The 13,823-nt window shown below is 35.4% G+C and overlaps 1 protein-coding gene across 3 annotated transcripts in view; it reads left to right on the top strand.

Moving 5' to 3' along the window:
- VGlut (Vesicular glutamate transporter) overlaps window positions 1-13,823 on the top strand; it is a 569,182-nt gene that overhangs the window by 468,922 nt on the left and 86,437 nt on the right. For all 3 annotated transcript variants that reach the window (XM_069831082.1, XM_069831084.1, XM_069831083.1), the window contains exons 9-10: window positions 453-742; window positions 6,258-6,501. In XM_069831082.1, the coding sequence (XP_069687183.1) occupies window positions 453-742; window positions 6,258-6,501 (534 nt within the window). The remainder of the gene's footprint in view (window positions 1-452; window positions 743-6,257; window positions 6,502-13,823) is intronic.

Raw genomic sequence — 13,823 nt, forward strand, 5'->3', positions numbered from 1 at the left:
GCAGCTTCGGAGGGCCGCCGCAGGCGCGATCTGAAAACCAAGTAGGAAAGCCAGAAATGAAGATGAAATGATGATAGTGGAGGAAAGAAAGTGGCGAGAATGAATGGGGTTCCAAGTGCCTGATAAAGTTATCTGGTATTCATCCATAGAAGGGAAAAAAACCCGTAAAAATCTCACCCAATCAACTTGTCCTAAGCAGGGAATCGTACTCCGGCCCTCTGGATTCGGGAGCGAAGACGCTACCACGAGACTACAGCGATGGACGGCCTACACAGTCATACTCTCATTCTATGAAGACTCAGCCGCAGCTCGAAGATCTGAAAGCTTTCTTATGAAATATATAGGGCATGTTATGCTATAAGAATTATATAATACCAAGGACCAGAGTTAGTATTTAGGTTTCTTCTACCGTCAACATTCCTCATATCGTTGACTCATTTTCTCTGTTGCAGGTGTCGCCGGTATAGTCTGGTACCTGTTCTGGTTGTGGTTGTCGTTCGAGAAGCCTTCGAAGCATCCTTCGATCTCCGCTAGAGAACTCATGTACATCGAACAATCTCTAGGACAAACCGCAAACATAGCAATGCCGACAATGGCAACTACACCATGGCGGGCCTTCTTCACGTCCATGCCTGTCTACGCTATTATAGTAGCTAACTTCTGCCGGTCGTGGAATTTCTATCTCCTAGTCCTTTTTCAGGCTCAGTATCTTCACACCACTTTCAATTTACAAATAGAAGAGGTAGGTTCCTACCAGAATCTTATGCATGCTTAGTTTTGATCTTAAAAATAATGTTCTTTGCACACAACATGATTGTTCGAGGAACTGAAGATAGAGTTTGAACGTCCTAAAGGAGAATTTCAAGTTAACTCTACAGTATTACATTGAGCTGAAGTAACAATTTGTAACATCGTTGTCATTAGTCACTAAGGAAGATGTTCTAAAATGAAAATTCAATTATCGTCTTTAACATCATAGTCATTATCATCATCATCATTATCATCATCGTCTTCTATCTTAGTTTATCTTCTGCAGGAAGAATAATTATTCTTTATTAGCCTACTTGTTCCATTTCTATAACCTTTAGAATCAGACCACCTCAATTTGATCCCTCTAGGCAAAGTTTTTCTTATTCGATTTGTAAGTTAAGAGGTTAGGTACAGCTTACAGCAGTAAAATTTTTGGAAATATGAAAAAAATTTTCCCTTCATTGCTATATTTTGTACAATAATGAAAATTGGTATATGTAAAACACAGTCCTTCTGCTATATGAAAAAAATATCTTTACAATTTAAAAAAGAATATTTTTCTTTTTTTTTTTTTTTTCAAAATTCAAAATGGTGGCAGTTTACTGTGCAGTGGTGAAGCTTTTCCTTCTTAACTCATAAACTTGTTAAATTGTTCATGTTCCCTCTCTTTTATTTTATTGCTAAAACTCATGTTTACAATATCATGCTCTTTCAACTACATTCCTTAACAAATAGTATTTTTTTTTATTTTGTGTTAGAAGAAAATACTGATATTTGACCATTTTTTAAATGAATTTATTTTTTATCGGACAATCTATCAAAGGTAAAAAAGTGACCTTGCATCATATTGTAGATATGACATGTATAAATATACACAAAAAATTTAATCACATAATATTGGATAGTTTTTTTAGTTATGTGGGAAAAGCTTCATCACTGCACAGTGAACTGAGTTTTGAAAAAAAAAATGTAAATAATTTTTTAAATCGTAAAAATACTTTTTTCATATAGCAGAAGGAGAGTATTTTACACATACTAATTTTTATTATTGTACAAGATACAGTAATGGAGGAAAAAAATATTGAATGTTTCCAAAATTTTACTGCTGTGAGCTATACCTAACCCCTTAACATTCGTTCCGCTACTTTATATTCAGATTGCCAGGTTAGATGGTTTACCCAAATTATAGATTTTGTTATTCAAATTGAAAGTGTTTAATTTCTACCTAATATTTTATTTCTTTATCACTTAGTACTTTCAAGACTTTCTTTCAGTTACTTACATAAGGAGTCATTCTATAAACTACCCTTTTCATGCGACTTGGTTCATGTTCATGAAGGTCGCAACTTTTTAGCCGCCCAGAACAACACGAGCTATTTGCACTTAAGCAACGTTGCTAGCTGTAATGTTAAGACTCGAGTCGCTGTCAGTTATGCTAAGTTAAATATTACATGAGCCCAGGCAAAATATTATAGCCACAAAGAAAGTAAGACATATGAATGAATAGCTTTGTTAGGTTCCGTAAAAAGAAAATTAAAGACAGCCCTCTTGTCTATAGACACAACTTGCAAAAAATGTTTCTCAAAAAGCCCTTAAACAAGTTAATCGAATGAAATCTTAAATTTATGAAAAATCTGTCTAAAATTTCCAAGTGTCAGTTTTCTCATTTACATGTACGATAATCGTTTAGGTCCCATAGATAAATGTTACAAGTCATGAATATTTGTCAGTGTTTTTATGCTGCATCACCGAATTCTTCACGAAGCAAATAAGTACTGGAACTCTAGATGCTGGATCAGCTTCGTGTCTGCAGCGACGATAGTCTGTTCATGAATTCACGATTCTCATTTTAGAAATTCGGATTATTATAAGCAAAAAATATAGTAAGAAACTATTGCCTGAGACTTAGATTCGTCTATATGCAAGAGACTCTGTAACATACCAGTATGGTGGCTATCGGTTTACAGCTTTATTGATCGGCACTTGATCCCCGGCATATCCTGTGAGATTTGTAGAAGTGAAGTTATAATTATGTAGAACAGGTTTCTCTCTAGTGTTCAGGTTTCATTGCATCATCATTTCATTATCGTCAGTTCATTACATTGACTCTGAACAGCCCCTACAATTTATAAGATCTACTTACCAAGGAGATTAAGTCCTCGATAGTCTAGTGGTTAGCATGCTTGTTACCGGATCAAAAGTTTGGAGGTTTTGAGGACAATTGATTTTGAAGAGCGACAAAGTCTTCGGAAGGGAAGTAGGTACAGTGTCGTAGATTTGCGGCATGTAAAGTAACCCTATTTCTGTAGAGGACTCGAGGCTAAATGTGTCGGCCATTTCTTGTCTATGTTAAATTACGACACTGAATAATCTTAGCATCTTTCAATTAAATACCACTGCAACTACTTATGACTAGGGACCGTATTCTGTCCCAAGGTGTACGGAAATAAGGTTAGTTGATCATACACTATATCAGCGTGACGTCATTTTTCGCGGACAACACAGAAATTACTAAGGAACATTTGCATCTTGTTTGTGTGCAGTTGACGTTCTATTCATGATTCAAAACTAGACCTCGAAGACTGTTGAAAATTCATTTCAGTGATAAATATGACACTACGATGATCTTTCCTACAATTTAAATTCGTTATTCATTTATTTGATTGATTTATTCTTACTGGGAGAATTAAGGCCTTCTCTTCCAAGCAAACAGCATCAAATACATAGAACGGAAATTATTATAATTAACAAGCAATACAGAAAATAATGTAATAATAATAATAATAATAATAATAATAATCGTAATAATAGTAAGAGCAAATTGTAAATGTGTTTAGATATGTGTAAGTGTAAGAGTTAAGCAATTACAATTTAGGGTTAAATAAGATAATTTGGTCCAAAGGAATAATTAACATAATGAAGGAAAATAGATATTAAAAATAAAAATTATATCTTACAAAAGTTATATTTGAAGGGAGATTATATTCTAAAGACGAAAAGTAGTTTTTTGACAATCAGCTTTGGAGGTAGTCAATGTCTAACAGCCCCCTTACACTATGTGCACTAGAATACGCTAATTTTTACTATTTCCACCATTATAAAGAATGTAAACTTGCATTGATCAAACATATTTACATTATTATACACTATTTACAAAATAAGTAGGATGTGGTATTATTAAAGAAAATACCTTTATTACAATACCAACACATGCATAAAAGTGTAAATAATGTTTGATCAATATAGGCCTACATTCTTTCAATAGTAAAGATAGCGTATTCTAGTGTTCATAGTGTAAATAATTTAAATTGTAAACATTAGTGTAATTATTGTAAAAGTGGTCCATGTTTTGTTCTCCCCAGCTTGACCAAATAGAAGTCGCGTGAGCAGCCACTCAAGTACTTCGCTTGTATAAACAAGCGCGTCGTGCACTTGAAATGTCCAGTAATAAATACTTAACCTTGTAGCCTCGTGGGACAAAGTACGGTCCGTACTTATTACTATTAATAGACCTACTAAGGTACTACTACTCGACTACTACAGAGTTGTTATTGATTTGGTTTACCGATCTACTGCATGTGGACCTGCCGGCGCCAGTCTACCATCTATCGCCTACTCTGCTCCGATTTCCCTTCACGTTGAACGCTTCTATGCGTGTTGTGAGTCCAGTTTAATGTGAGATGCCTCATAGAATGGCTCGTAAATCTAGAAGAAAATGTTTGTGTGCAAGATATATTATAAGAATGAATCTGCTGGTCGGGTCTGTACGAAGTTCACTGCAAAATTCCCGAATTCCTGCCGACTAGGCAGGTTGTACATAGGTTAGTGAATAAATTTTAGAACACGGGGTCGGTCTTAAACAAGAAACGCCCTGAAAACAGACCACTTTTAAAAGAGGGTAGATAAAAGTTATGGAACTGTGAAATTTCTAACTTTAACATTTCTATACCAATTAATATGAAACTTTTACCACATATTTCCTAAAATCTAGACACGTAATACACAAATTTTCAATTTGATATTCCAATTAGTTTACTTATAACTATTTTTTTTTTTGTAATACTGAATTATAATGTCCCAATTTTCAAAGTTTACAAAATTTTTCTTTATATTTATAGGCCTATTTCATCTATTTCTGATAGATATATGTAAAACATACTTTTTCAGAAAAAAAATATATTTACCTTTTATGACTTGAGGCTTTCCCGGCGTTTGATGTAGAATAACTCTTCTCGGGTTCTCAGCCAGGTGAGTTGGTCGTCCCTGAAGAAGATGGCAGAGCTAGCCGTCGAAAGCTTGGAAGCTAATCTCCAACTCACCTGGCTGAGAACCCGAGAAGAGTTATTCTATTTACCTTTTAGTTGATAATTTTTCAATTTTTAAAAACTTATCACAACCTCAACACATGGAGATTTGAATACCTTCAACAGCAGAAGAAAACACACATGTGTCAGTTTACTTCACATGCTTTTGTGAACTCCTCTGCAAAATTTCACTGAGATTGGAGAAAACTGCATTCATTAGAGCATTTTGAATGTTACAAAACGTTGAAAATTAGAAAATAAAAAAAGAGTATCAAAGTACAGCATGTATATGATATATAGGCCTACTATCGATATCCTTCCTTCCTATACAGATCTACAACAGACAATTTTCTCCTACATAACAGTGCGAAATATTAATTGAATGAAAAGTAAAATTAGTTATAATGAAGAACAAAGTCTGTCAGAATGACAGCTAAGTATCAACTTAAAGGTCTGCAGCTCCACCTACGCGCTGATGTCTTTAAATTCGTTCTGAGGGACTTTAAATTGTCACAGGGCCATAATAGGCACAGATTTAGGAAACTGGAACATTATTTTATATTTTAGAATTAAAAACAAAATGACATTGGCACAAAAATCGCTAAAAAAAATTACCTCAGCAGACTCGCATGTTTGTGTCATCTGCAAACACACGGTACGTTTATTACATCTTAAAACTTATCACTATACCCCAAAGCAAGCTCTAAGAGAAAGTGATACATGTCTACGGGTGAATTATTGCAATTATTAGTTTTTTAGATTCCGTAGAAGGTGGCGTAGTTGATCCAAAGATTGTGTTTTCTCAAATGAGTCGTGATTTCATCTGAACGGTCGACTTTTTCAGCAACTATTATAATTTAAGTGTATTGTAGTTTAATTGCGCTGTTGCGGTACTAATGGCGGCCGCAAACGCAGTTCTCGCCGAGGACCCGCGTGACGATGCATCGGTAAACAAGTCGATAACAACTCTGTATTACTATTTATAGAAGTAAACAGGCCTACAGTACAAAGTGTTGTCAAATTTTGCTAGATTTCTGCTTTGTTATCTAGTGGTTTTAACATTTTTTTTTGTAACCACGGATTAATACATTGCCAATTGCATGTGTGGAATAATATTACCCCTACATTTATCCTATCGTGCATTAATGATTAGTAAAGTATTACTGTGTAATAATTGTGCCTATTCTACTCGATATCTCGCAGACCGGGTTCGTAGGAGCACTGCCGCACTTGCTGATGACGGTTATCGTGCCTCTGGGAGGGCTCCTAGCGGACCACGTACGTAAAAAGGGCATACTTAGTACCACCAACGTGCGCAAAGTGTTCAACTGCGGGGGTTTCGGCATGGAGGCGCTGTTCTTCATCGTAGTGGCTTACTCCAAAACGGCGGTGACTGCCACAGCCGCTCTCACGATGGGCGTCGCTTTCAGTGGGTTTGCTATATCCGGTAAGTTGGTTCTAGCTATTCCAGGTAAGACATCGTAGATACAATAATTCTGTTTTTTAATTAGAAAGTACGAATATCCTATATATCATCAATTCACTAATCTACCCGATGCACTTATGAATAATATATGTGACAAAGGATGCTTATCGTTGTTCTTAATGCTTTAAAGAAGTTTCCTAATATCATTTTCATCCACCAGAAGTTTAATTTGAAATTATTGGTTTCTGAATTGGTGCCCGGCGTACAAAAACCACTTAAAAGCCGTTTGGTGCATAGTTGTCATCATAGTGCATACTTCCTGACTATGAGGATTCAAACATGCACGAGGACACCGTACTTTTGACTAGCGATACAAATCTATAGCATTAGTGATAGACTTTTATTCGATTGAAACTAACGTCGTACCCTCGACGCATAGGCCTATAAGTAGGGACCGTATTTTTTGGTAAAGTAAAATGGGTGTTTTCGGTGTCAAACCTGCCACTATTTCGATGGGTATTTCGTGAAATAAGTTGTCAATTCGCTGAATATTTCGTGAAATAATTTGTCAATTCAGAAAGTATTTCGTGAAATAAGTTATCAATTAAATGTATTATGCTAATTTAATATAAAACTTTTGTTACTTTTTTTTTATTTTTGCTTAAACATATCATTTATGAGCATCACCAAAATATAAATTAAGCATGGTTTCTATATTCTCCTCACGAAGATTCGTGTGACTATCATGAATTACTCGTGTTCACAGAAAAGCCTCTCTCACTGTCCGCATTAGGTATAGGGAACAATAATGTCTGCACGGTCTGTAAACAATTTACACCAAATTCACTGTGGTCCCCTACAAGTCCCCTACAGAACTTCTTCGCAACAAAATAGAGCCTCCGGTGTAACATGCAACATTGTTCAATCTTTGCTGCAGTCAACTACAGAAATCGATCTTTTTTCGATAGCCGTAGAGATATCAAAAATGAGTGTACACAATATTCATACGACAGAAATATTGGCATTACTAAGTGATTGAAAAATTTACTGAAACAAAAGTCACAAACATGTTTTTTAACAGTATCGAATAAAATTTTGCTGCATATTTCGTAGTTTTTGCGATAGATTGGCTATATTCGTGGTCATTGACATATCGTTGCATTAGAATGACAACTGCCTGAAAGTTTTTAGGTTTGCTATCTTTGTTACCTAGATACAATCTTGGCATTCTTCTATTTTGCATACTAATCAACAAATGGCAGGTACATTGCTCATATAGAAGATCATCTTCATTTAAGGCCAATTTAAAAATAAAATCAAATTCTCCAATTAGGATACAAACAGTGCACTTTCTGTAAGCGAATTTTTAAACCTCTTTGGCAGCAGTGAATATTTTTCATACACTAAGTAATCACATTGTAGTGGAACTTTAAACTTTAATTACAAAATACGAGTAGATCTACTCCAAGGATTTAGTAAATTGTCTGTTACGTCTTCAGAGTGAATTTAACCTTTTATTTTGTTCTTTACCCACATCTCTACTTCCAGACAGTGTGTATCCAAAAGCAAAATTTGAAAGTTGTTGATCTTTCAATGTTTGGATGTTTTCAAATCATTTATGTTTATATTTTTGTATCTCTTCATTAATAGATGTAACATTATTAGTCCCTTCTGATTCTCTCGTTGTTTATATCTATATTATGATATAATTTTGTGCAGCCTTTAGTTCTCATTAAGGAAGTCTTTTTCGTGCGTGTAGGCCCACTTAGTCTCTCCGTAGCGAAAGTTGCCAGCAAAAAGGGGAACTCTAACAGTAAGTTTAGTACCGGCGAAGTACCATCAGCGATCTTCAAGCTGGACTGCAACGAACGCTGGCAAAGGCCTGAAAAAATACGTTTGTCTCAATGCAGGAAGATTTATGTGTCCAACCAGAAGTACCTATCGAACAGCGACACATCGGCTCTCTTCACTACGCATGCACGGCCTTTTACAAGATATGTGACAGGTTAGTGGGTTATTTGAGGGGATATCTAAATGACGTGAAGCCGAGGTTCTTAAATCATTGAAATCGTTTCACATATTCCTCGGCCTAGATATCCCCTCAACTAACACACTAACCTTGTCACATACCTTGTAAAAGGGTGCGCATGGCCAGTGAAGAGAGCCGAGGGTGAGATTTATTCACTCGTATGTTGCTGTTCGATAGGTACTTCCTGTTGGACACAAAAATCTTCCTGCAATGAGACAAACGTTGGAAAAATAGTCAGTATTGTAGTGTGCAGGGTGTCAATTGTGACAAGTGCATTGTGTAGTGGTTACTGTATGTCACTGGTCGAATGGAGTGTTTTCAGTGGCGCATCTTTCGCGCTGGAGATAAATTTTCAAAAAGTATAAAACTTAAAACTGAGGAACGTTTTCATCGAAAATGACTACAACGAGATACTGTGTGTGACACCGGAGATGTTTACTATGCTCCGAAAAGAGGAAAAAATATGTGAAATTTCTAACATGCCGCGAAGACCCAATATATCTATGCGAAAATTAGAACAGCAGACTAATGTTCCTCACATAAGGCCGTAACTAAAAGCATTAAATTATTACACCCTCACAAATTTACAGTTCAACAGTTAAAAGAATCTAATCACGAAAATGGTCTCAGGAGTTGGCCAACAGCCATGGACTCCAAGTTTGCGTCATAAGGTTTTCTTTCTTTCTTCCCACAAATGAGCCATGTTCCATCTTTCCGGGTACATTAATTCCCACAATTCGCGCCTATGGTTATCGTTTAATTCCCACACACTACGAGAGATATCATTGCATCCCGTCAAAATGCGAGTTTGAGATGCCATATTCAGAGCGCTATTCATAGGATTATTTTTAAACGCTTTCCTTGACTCACAAATCTATTGTTCAGAGAATGTTTATCCGGTCAATACTTAACTTAGTGAAAGTGAAATTGAACTCTGGAACTTTCAGCAGGACTATGCATACTATGAGAATTTTAAAGGAAATCTTCGAGGAAAGGATTATTTTTAAAGGATTCTATGTCCCCCCAGGATTTCCTGATCTTTCATATCCGGACTATTTCTTCTGGTGGGCGGTAAAATCTGCAGTGTATAGACACAACCCCAAGACCATTGTTGAACTTTAGAAAGACGAAATAACTAATTATGTTAATACTCTATCTACGACAGCCAAGAAAGCACATCCAGCACATAGTACATATGGTAAGTAGTTTTAACTTTTTTTTACACATAGGCTATGTATTGCCATCAAAACGATCATTCAGGGACTGTAATGTTCTTACGTTAGTTTCAAAACAGGCGATCCACACTAACAAATTTAAATCGCTTGCCTGTCCGACCATCTCTTACCTCACTGCAGAGCGACTGAGATACACATTACTACACTGTGGTTATTGACTGAAGACACTCTTCATCTAGCGTACCTTAAATTAAGACTAGAGAGTGTTAACTTAAGGTACCTACGCTAGATAAGTTATACATCTTGATTCCAGTATATGCAAGAAAAAAAAAATTCGCGTTGTCGGGTGCAGCGTAGACCAGCCTCCTGGGTAACGATTCTGTCGGTAAATTGCTCTACATAACTGGCTTCATATAGGTGAATGACGAACAGTCAAGTACCCGCCATTAGTGTAAAAAAATATATCATGCTGTATGAAATTCAAATTAATGTATATTTTTCGTCCCTTAGGTCTATAACACCACACTTACGGACTTACACTATGGCCCGTATTCAGGAATGCACTTCAACAACACTTTCACTTATATCCGATCTGACTTTATTAGGTAGAAAACGCAGAATTTGTATTCAGAATTACAACTTAAATTAATCTGAAATCTGATTAGTGTAATATGTAGTCAGTATGTATGCAATGGAGGGGGAAAGAAACTACCCAACCTACCCCATTATCTCCTGGCTTAGTTGCTTCATAAGTGATGTCTTGTTGATATCACTGTGAGGTTCAGACCTTTCTTCGAACAGTTGACTAAAAAACAACTTAAAATTACACTTTAGTCGTAACTTGGCCGAAAGCTAGTAAGATTCAAGATTTATCTATTTATCTACTTACTTACTTACCTATTTATCTACTTATTTACTTATCTACTTATTTGCTTACTTACTTATTTATTTACGCATTTATTTCCTCACTTACTTATTTACCGTCCGTCAGTGAGAGGGCTCCTGGTAAACTTTTTTACCGGTCGTTTCTCGTTCCATCAAATTCTCAATTATGCTGACATATTCTCTGTTGACCGATATGTCGAGTGGGACTGGAGATATCTCGTACGATTTCCTATACATTAAGAACTGAGGCGTCTAAACTAAAAGCATGTACTGAAATATCTTACTTGGCAATCAAGTTAAAAAGCCATAGGGCTAATTATTAATTCTAATGTGTTGCACCTGAAATAACTAGTTACTTTAATCACACCATATTTAAGCTTCAGTTATCACATATGTATTATACTTTGTTTTTGTTACAAGAAAGAAAAAAACGCAAAATTTTATTATTGTTCTTCTTCTGTTTTGCTAAAAAACAGAGTAAAAACCACTTATGAACTAATTTGATGATTAAATATTGTATGGTTGATTAAAGTAACCAATGACTTTCTGCGAAATCAATCATAATTCATTATCATTTGCAATATGATTCAATTCCTAGTATATAGTCTAGGACTGTAATGTCTCCTAAGAGATGTTTGGCAGGCAAAGCAGAAAACAAGTTAGAAAATATGAGAACGTAGTACGTAATGTAGACATCGGATTTTTAGGCACTAAAAATTGTAGTTTTAGGCGCCAAAAATAAGCTCAAAATTTGTAAAATTAGGCTCTATTTTAATGAAAATAGGCATTTTAGGCACATCAAGGTATCATACTTATTTCTTTCACTGAAATTTTTAATTATACACTAAAATACGCACAAAAAAGTATGTTTAAACATTAAAAAAGAATACTATATTATATTTATGAACAGAGCTGCACAAATTTAATATATTGAAACTAATGAAATAATGATTATTGATATCAAGATTACTTATTTTAAGTTATTGAAATTCAGTTCCATGCTCAGACTTTATTATAATTATCTGCACAGTACACCACCAGAATTTTTTCTAAATTCTCCACAGTTAACTTTTGCCTTTTGTCACTGAGAATCATTTTGAAAGCAGAAAAACTTCTTTCAACCGAAACTGATGTGAGAGGCGCAAATTTTAAATTAGGTACAATAGAAATATCAATACTTACTGGAACATTTACACTTTCCCCCGATATCACTCTTGATACTTTTTCCAACAATGAAAATCCTACATTCTTATTTAATACGTTGTCCCACTTATTTTTAACTTTTTTCCCAGTTTCGCCCAAAGCAGAATGTATGTTCACTTGAGCTTCCTTTACTATTGCTATTTGGCTACAAAGAGATTGTTTTTCACGTTCTAATTGTTCAATGCTTGCAGGTATGAAAGAAAAGTTTGATGTTATGTAGGCAATATCGTTTTTCACTCGTGAGTCATTCAGACAATCTTTCACTGCTTTCACACACGCTGCACTATCAGTTTCAGGTAATTTATCAATAACTGTGACCACTTCTTTAAAATACTTAGAATAATACACCACTGACTGAATCCAGGTTACCCATCGTGTAACAACCGGCTGAGGTGGGAGTGGGATATCTGGAAAGTTCTCTCTGAATATTGAAATCCTGGATGGGGCTTTACAAAAACATTTTTTTTGTGTTAGAAATAAACGAATTGACAAGAGGAAATTTATTCCGGATTGTTTCAGAAACCCTGTGAAGGCCATGTGCTAGACAGGTTACATGCGTGAGGTTAGGATAAAATGTTTTAAGAAGTGGAGCTGCAGCAACCATGTATGAGGCAGCATCAGTACAAAACAACAGAACTTTAGAATCGTCTATATTACCTGAGTATAAAGACTGTAGGCCTTTATTTACAAAATAAGCAATGGCTTGGCTATTCACTTTCGAAAGTTCCTTAACACATACGAGGTGTGGAATCGAAGGTCCATCAGGACTAAGTTTTCCTACTACCATATTTGCTATATACCTATTCATAGGATCTGAGGTTTCATCCACAGAGACCCATATGTAAGAATCACCTATATCCTCCCGAATGGAAGCTAAAGTTTCATTGTATATTCTGGCTAAGTAATTTTTTCTTAGGGTCGACTCAGATGGGATATTTTGTTTGCAGTATTTTTGTAAAAACTGTCTTAAAACCGGATTTTCAATTGCATTCCAGGGAATGTTAGCAGCAACAAACGCTCTGGTTAAATCAGCATAGAAATTGCTGCTGAGATTGGATGAAGTAGGCTGTGTTAGTAAAGTTTGTTGCAGTTGATTTTTCTGCTGAGCTTTAGCCTTATGAGCCGCTCCTTGCACATGCTGCTTTAAGTGGCACTTCTTTTCTTACGAAATCTAAAAATGTAAAGTAAACTGAATTAAAATAAAATCCTAATTGTTGTATTGCCGTATTTCTATCACAAAGTTAGTGGCTTCGAACAATCAAAATTTTAATGACCTGCAAATACTTTAACTATCGGAATTTAAAAGGTTAAAGTGTAGTGGTCTTAAAAAGAATTATACCTCAGGATAGCTCAGTCAATGTATAGGCCTACTCATTAAAATTAATAGAATTTATATATTTCAACTATTGTTACATACCTGTTTGCTACAAATCTTGCAGAATATTATTTTTCCATCATAAGTGAATTCTGAATATTCTGTTAGCCATTGCGGGATCAATGTAGATTTTGCACTTATATTTTTCGGCATTATCGCGTTAAACTTCACAGGAAAACATCCTACCGCTCAAAACTTCTCAACACAAATAAGGTGAGGGAAAGAGCAACTGTTAACGAGCATTCAAATGAACCGTTGTTATTGAGATTCAATTGGACAAAAATACAAATTTCCACTTATTGTTACATTTCCTGGTAGTGTTAACACTAGGAGGGCCATTCTTTTAAATATTTTGTAACGGTTTACCCTACTAATTCGCAGTTTTACGACTTTTCATAAATATTTCAAAAACACTCTTTCTCCAAAAATTGTGATTTTATGACACTCTGAAGGGCAGTACAGCTAATCGGTTTCAGACCGAAAACAGTCATTTTTATAGTATAGTATATCTCTGAATCGGTAGCAGCACATGTTGTGATTGTTGCCTGCTTCAAAACTAAGGTTGGTTCTTTGTCGGCATTTATGCCTCCAAACATGTTAAATTCGGTGAAATCTATTGCGAGTGTCGTGAGATTCAAAACATTTTGTTTCCTTTATCAATGGTTTCATGGCCGGT

This window comes from Periplaneta americana, chromosome 7 (assembly GCF_040183065.1).
Source record: "Periplaneta americana isolate PAMFEO1 chromosome 7, P.americana_PAMFEO1_priV1, whole genome shotgun sequence".
Classification (NCBI taxonomy): domain Eukaryota; kingdom Metazoa; phylum Arthropoda; class Insecta; order Blattodea; family Blattidae; genus Periplaneta; species Periplaneta americana.